Source organism: Andrographis paniculata, unplaced genomic scaffold, assembly GCF_009805555.1.
Source record: "Andrographis paniculata isolate CXL003 unplaced genomic scaffold, ASM980555v1 Contig46END, whole genome shotgun sequence".
NCBI classification, from domain to species: domain Eukaryota; kingdom Viridiplantae; phylum Streptophyta; class Magnoliopsida; order Lamiales; family Acanthaceae; genus Andrographis; species Andrographis paniculata.
The window spans coordinates 1,185,568-1,192,210 of NW_026137580.1; the positions used below are offsets into that span (position 1 = coordinate 1,185,568).

At 33.5% G+C, this 6,643-nt stretch overlaps 2 protein-coding genes across 2 annotated transcripts; one reads left to right on the forward strand and one right to left on the reverse strand.

Annotated features, from left to right (window-relative positions):
* The first annotated feature begins 1,306 nt into the window (after positions 1 to 1,306).
* Positions 1,307 to 2,514, forward strand: LOC127252532 (glucuronoxylan 4-O-methyltransferase 1-like). Its single transcript, XM_051276745.1, has one exon. It carries the CDS (start codon positions 1,413 to 1,415, stop codon positions 2,289 to 2,291), a length of 879 nt encoding a protein of 292 aa, XP_051132702.1. The 5' UTR covers positions 1,307 to 1,412; the 3' UTR covers positions 2,292 to 2,514.
* A 457-nt stretch (positions 2,515 to 2,971) lies between these two features.
* LOC127252534 (ras-related protein RABA2a) lies at positions 2,972 to 5,462 on the reverse strand. Its single transcript, XM_051276746.1, has 2 exons — positions 5,223 to 5,462; positions 2,972 to 3,559 (listed from the first exon to the last, which is right to left on the reverse strand). Exons 1-2 carry the CDS (start codon positions 5,385 to 5,387, stop codon positions 3,074 to 3,076), a joined length of 651 nt encoding a protein of 216 aa, XP_051132703.1. The 5' UTR covers positions 5,388 to 5,462; the 3' UTR covers positions 2,972 to 3,073.
* Between the last annotated feature and the right edge of the window lie 1,181 nt (positions 5,463 to 6,643).

Genomic DNA, 6,643 nt, shown 5'->3' on the forward strand with positions numbered 1-6,643 from the left:
ATATTCATTTTTTTCCGTATATTTAGCCTAAAAAAAAAAAGTAAAATTACAAATTTTATTAGTTTTTTAGGGTAAATATAAGAAAAATAATACATTTGTAATTTTAGAGATTTATAAATTGAGATTCTAGAAATTTGTTTGCAATTTGTGTGTGTTAAAAAATATATATATATATTCAGACATTTATAATCTAATTATTGTTTCACTTCTAAAATATGAAATCAATTTATTTCATTTAATCTCGCTTGTGTTTGTTTGGTTGTAGATTTGAGTTGAGTTTGACAAATTTTAAATAATAAAATTTTGTTTCAAAATAATTATTGATGTTATATAAAATAGATATTATATATTATTTTGAATATTAAATTAATTTTTATATAATATGAAAAATAAAAATAAATATATTTTATTGGATTTTCTAGGAAAAATTTTTATGAATACAAACATGTAATCCAAAACTTACAAATAAACACAACCTACCAAATTTTCAATACTTATTCATTTAAAATATAATCTATATGTTTACTCAAGAAAATTTGAGAATTAGATTATTTAATTCTTAATTCTTAATTAATTTATGTAAATTTGATTTATGATTTTTTTATATTTGTTAAAATAGTGATTTCATACTTTTACTTTTAACATTTTATGATTTCTAAAAAATATAATACTAAAATTATTTATTTATTTAAAAAATATCATCTAATGAATTTGTTCTACTTTTTTATAATTCAACTACTGCCAAATTTCTTATGCATCAATTCCAAATTTACACCATATATTCATCATTCTCATTAATCCATAAATTAATTATATATGCATTTTAAAGCTTTTAGAAGCTATAATTAGATCATACTTCCTCGTCCCACTTATAATATTTTGTTACCGTTGACACGAAAATTTATGATAAATATAATTAGTAAATAATTAAAATGTATTAGTAAAAATAAATAATTATAAATTAAAATTAAGATAACTAATTAATCTAATTAAAATAAAAAACTTTATAAATAAAAAAAATTTAAAACAAGATTATGGTGTTTAATTATTTTTCAAAAAATAAAAATTACATCTTAGACGAACATAAACAGTGAAATGAACACGGACGGAGAGAGTAATATTTATATCGGTCAAGATTTCTTTTTTTTTTTTTTTTTTTTTAAGATTACTAATTGCTTCAAACATATATTTAATTACATAATTAGTTCCTAAAACCCCATCATTATCTCATGGCCACCAAACATTTGTTCCACCACCAAACCAAATCATGTCTTGCTTCATCCATAATTCATCTTCTTCTTCATTCTTACACCAACAAATCAAACTTCTCTTTAACTCAAAGAATAGCTACAAAACAAACACACACACACTTATAAACACTTAGAACATTTCATATAGCAAAACCAAGAAAGATGATGAGACCCAAATCACCAAACTCCATTAATCCAAAGCTTCTCCTCATCATTGTCCTCATATCTTCTTTCCTCCTCTTCATTCTTCGATCGATAATTTTGTCGACTTCGACCCAAGTTATCGACATTAATCCTCCTCCTCGGAGTACCAACAAAAGCAAAGATTGTTCTCTAGATTGCGCCAAAATCCCGACATCCCTATCCGAGGCAATAATCCACTACGCGACCTCAACCATCACGCCCCAACAAACGTTGAAGGAGATATCAGTGACCTCAAAGGTCCTCGACAAGAAATCCCCGTGCAACTTTTTGGTGTTCGGGCTCGGTCACGATAGCCTCATGTGGCACTCGCTCAACCACGGCGGGCGCACACTCTTCCTCGAGGAGGACGAGGCGTGGATCGAGCAAATCAAGAGACGGTTCCCCATGCTAGAGTCGCGCCACGTTAGCTACGACACTAAAGTGAGTCAAGCCAATGCTTTGATCGAATCGGGTAAATCCCCCGAATGCGTCGCGATCTCCGACCTGAGGCACTCGATCTGCGCTCTCGCATTGAAGGGCTTGCCTCGCGACGTGTACGAGACGCAATGGGACTTGATCATGGTCGATGCGCCCACCGGGTACTACGAGGAGGCCCCCGGGCGGATGGCCGCCATATACACCGCGGGTATGATCGCCCGGAATCGCGACGGCGGCGGAGGAGAGACTCATGTTTTTGTGCATGATGTAAATAGAGAGGTTGAGGATAAGTTTTCTAGGGAATTCCTTTGTGAAGGATACATGAAGAAGCAAGAGGGGAGACTAAGGCATTTTGTGATCCCAAGTCATAGGGATCATTTGGACAAACCATTTTGCCCATTAGTAGAAAAGGCCACTTGATCATTGTGCACATTTTTGTCATCATATATATACACACTATCTTTACTTCAATTTCTTGAACATTTAATATACATGAAGATTGACAAATGTAGGATGTACTTTTAAATAAGATGAGATTACAAGATCAATCACAAGTATTTAAATGCATGTGTGTATTTTGTGACTGCCCATAATTAATAATGAAATTTCTGATATCACAAAATAAATGAGAAGCCTTGGGTGTGTTTGCTTGTATTTTCAATTCCTATTTGCATTATTCATTATAATGTACAATAAATTTTTCTCCCAAAACAATACTATTGAGCATCTATTTCGTATTAAAGATATTATAACTATAACACATTTTTCTATTCCAAACACAAATTTATTGTGTTTAAGACGTCACATCTATGATCTATGGTCTATTTTTAGTTCAAACTTTTCTGATTTCTAAAATATCCCAAAATCCCAAAATAGGAGCAAACACACTCCATTTTTCAACAGCTTCCCTTTAAAACTTTGCAATTCATAACCATACCAAACAATGAGCATATTGATTTCTTACAAACTCGAGCATATATCTAAAATAGTTTAAATAAATAACTTCCATCGATTTGATTCAGAGCACAGAATTGATGATAATAGATGAACTCAGGCATTAACAATGTCTAAGCAAGAAAACAATGCAAAAATTCGAAATATAGATATATATATATATAGAAAAAAAAAAAAAAAAAAAAAAAAGCAGCTTAGAAAGAGAGATTCGTACTCTGGGGAAGGTGTGGAATCAAGAGCGAGAACTTCTAGGATGTAGCACAACAAGCTTTCTTGGTGTTGGTGGTCTCTTGAGGCCCGACTACGAGGGTCTGTCCTTCTTTGATGTTAGAAGAAGCAGGTTCGTTTGACGAGAGAGATTTCTTGCTGATGATCCTATAGATCTCCGACAGGATAGTCTGGAAAGCCTTCTCCACGTTGGTGGCTTCAAGGGCAGATGTTTCTATGAATGAAAGCCCTTCTTTTTCAGAAAAAGTTTGGGCATCCTCTGAGGCGACGGCTCTAAGATGTTTTAGATCAGTTTTGTTTCCTATGAGCATAATGACAATGTTGGAGTCCGCATGGTCCCTCAGCTCCTTCAGCCACCGGCTTACATTCTCAAATGTGGTTGGCTTTGTCACATCGTATACAAGAAGAGCTCCGAGGGCACCACGGTAGTATGCACTTGTTATAGCTCGGTATCTTTCTTGGCCTGCAGTGTCCCATATCTGAGCCTTCACAGTTCTTCCCTCGACCTAATTGTGACATACAAATTTAATTCAACAATAAATTTATTTCTTAACCAAAGTAGTATGATAGGAAAGTGAGATGCGAGCAAACAAGAATTCACATACGGACGTAGTAGACTTATTCCATGTACCGAACAATCTTTGAAATTTAGGAACAAAACATGTGTATAATCCAAAGCTTAAAATAAAGAAATTGAAATATGAGAGAATAACAACATGGAAACTATCTAGAATTGAGCTAAAATATATAGAATTTGGGTTGTTGCGAACTTCCCACAAAGGGGGAATTCAGATCTTCAAAAAATTTACAAGATTCTTAATATAAAACCTCATGCCTTAAGACACCATGGGTTCAACATCATCCTTCCCCTACTAAATCAAATGCTAAAGAGAAGTTTCAGAAAGTCGAGTATTTCAAACTGTTTTTATACTAAACAGTTGAAATTCACACTCTGAAGATACTGGACTTACTTTGCAGAGGCTATTCATGAATTGCAAGAAAGAATTTGTATATAATTGTCTATTGCAGAACTGTTAAGCTATTTTCATTTAGCGTATGGATGATAGATTAAATCTAAATAAATTTTAGATGACATTGAATAGTCTGCCAAAATTCTAATTGATAGTAAATATCATACACGTAGGGATGAAGATTATTAATCCTAATAGAATAAATAAAAAGAGAAAACATGATCCATAACCACAACTTTTTGCCTAAAGCATATGATTTTTGTCACATTTCCAAAGCATGATATCAAACCTTAGAATCTAAGGTGTACAAATAAAACCAAGGCAGATAATTAATGGGTATCATACACACACACACACTAAGCACCAAAAAGATATCACTTTGCCTATCCATTTATCTCTGCTCCCCTAATATCCCAAATCTAACTAACACTTTATCTATTCTACTTTGAGGCTCTTTCCTCGCCATCCTTTATACAGAAACAATCAAGCAAAATCCAAGACGTGCTTAAAAAAATAAAAGGCAAAAACACACTAATTCTCTCCAACCCTAGCCATTCCAAAGAGCTTACCAAATGGATATGCCAAAAAATCCGAATGGTCAGTCAAATCATTGCATTATAGTATGTAGGATGTGTCCTCAACTTCCATTTATACAAGAAATCTTAGAGAAAATTCTGAATTTGAATATCAAAATTCACTACACTATTATGAAGTGATCAAGTGGATCCAGAAAAGGACAACCCATAATTTGCTACCGAATTAATAAACAGTTCATGATATCACAAAATCCATCACCGCAAACTTACTGAACAACAGATCAAGAATTTTGCATCCCATACACAGCACAAAGACTCCATGAAGTTCGACAATTAACTCAAGTTTACAGAAGAGTAGCTGAGAGCAACTACCACCTACAACAAATCAATTCCGAAGTGGACTAGAGAACTAATCAAGCTCGTCAAATCTGATTTTTTTTTCCACCAACCATTACCGATCCCACGACAGCATAACATTTCAACTCTTCCATCGAAACAACTTAAACTCAACATCAAATTTCCTCCACATCCTAATTCGGATCCTTCCACACATTCTCATTTGCAGCACATAAAGCATCGTCTTTTTTCCTATCTCACAACAAATCCTCCAGTCTACAAATGCTCGAATGGTACAGCAGAGAATAGTAAACGAGAAATCGAACCTGAAGCGTACGGGTGGCGAATTCGACGCCGATGGTGGATTTTGACTCCAAGCAGAACTCGTTGCGGGTGAATCTGGAAAGCAGATTGGATTTTCCGACGCCGGAATCTCCAATCAACACAACCTTAAACAAGTAATCGTACTCGTCGTCAGGTCTCCTCGCCATAGCTTCTCACCGGAGAAATCGCACCCGAATTTAGGTTGAAAGTTGAAACCGTAAAAGATGGCAGTTGATTTTAATTCTCATTTATTTATTTATTTATTATATTTATTTAAATATCTTATCGAGTGACAGTAGCATTCCACTGTGTGTATGGTGTGAATGACATGTATACCCTTGCCGTTTCAAAAGTTTCTCCGGCGGAGCTGATTTTGCCGCAGAGTTCGCCGGAAACTCTCCCGGTCTCGCCGGCCAGCCAGCAGAGTGCTCCATTCCGCCATCGTCTTCGCTATTTCATTCCTTACAAGGCCTCTGACGTGTTCCAGAGCCTTTCACAGCCTCCACCGGAGCGCTAGAAAGGTGAAGCATTTACAGGCGTAGTTACCGGAGATCAAAGAAGGCTCACACTACGGGACAACTGACAAGTCTGCACCATTATTTGAGATCATATACAATGCTTTGTATATAGATGCCTCCATTTGTAATTCCTTTTTATTATTATTATTACCGTCTACGATCATGTGCAAAAAAAAATAGTTGTATAGTCTATGGTAGTGTTCTTTCGTGGTTTACGATAGAATTTTACGATTAATTTTTTTTTTAAAAAAAATATTATATCAAATAATTATTTTTATTTTAAAATTTTTGATAATAAGGCAAGCTCTGGGCTCGGGTGAGAGGGACGTCCATCAAGGGCCCAACACAAATAGGGCCCAACACAAGTTTTTTATATCAAAAGATTTTTTGTTAACTTTTTTTTAAATATCAAGATAGAAGAATACTTTTAAAAATTTTTAAAAGTAGATGATACAAGTAGTTCAGGACTTTTTAAAGATTAAAAAAAATGCACTTGAAGCTTTAGGTTTTTATTTTAATAACATAAGAGGTCAAAGTTATGATAATGGTTCTAACATGAAAGGTAAACATCAAGGTGTTAAAAAAATATTACTTGATATAAATCCTAGAACATTATATATGTCATGTACTTGTCATAATCTTAACCTTAGTATTTGTGACATGACACATTCTTGTACTTAGTTTTTGGAGTTGTTCAACGTTTACATACATTATTTTCAAGTTCTATAAAAGATGGAAAATTTTATTTGATAATGTTTCAAATTTAATTTTAAGATTTTTTTTCAAATACCCGTTGGAAAATCCAAATTAAAAATATTAAAGCTATTAGATTTTAAAGTCGTCAAATTAAATAAGCTTTATTAAATTTAATTAATTTTTGTGATGATGTTAAATCAAAAAGTGAA

Excerpts from the sequence above, each read along its gene's own strand:
- LOC127252534 (XM_051276746.1), bottom strand. The coding sequence starts at position 5,387 with ATGGCGAGGAGACCTGACGACGAGTACGATTACTTGTTTAAGGTTGTG. Across the intron at positions 3,560-5,222 it reads TCGCCACCCGTACGCTTCAG|GTCGAGGGAAGAACTGTGAA; the intron begins GTTCGATTTCTC and ends TGTCACAATTAG.
- LOC127252532 (XM_051276745.1), top strand. The coding sequence starts at position 1,413 with ATGATGAGACCCAAATCACCAAACTCCATTAATCCAAAGCTTCTCCTC.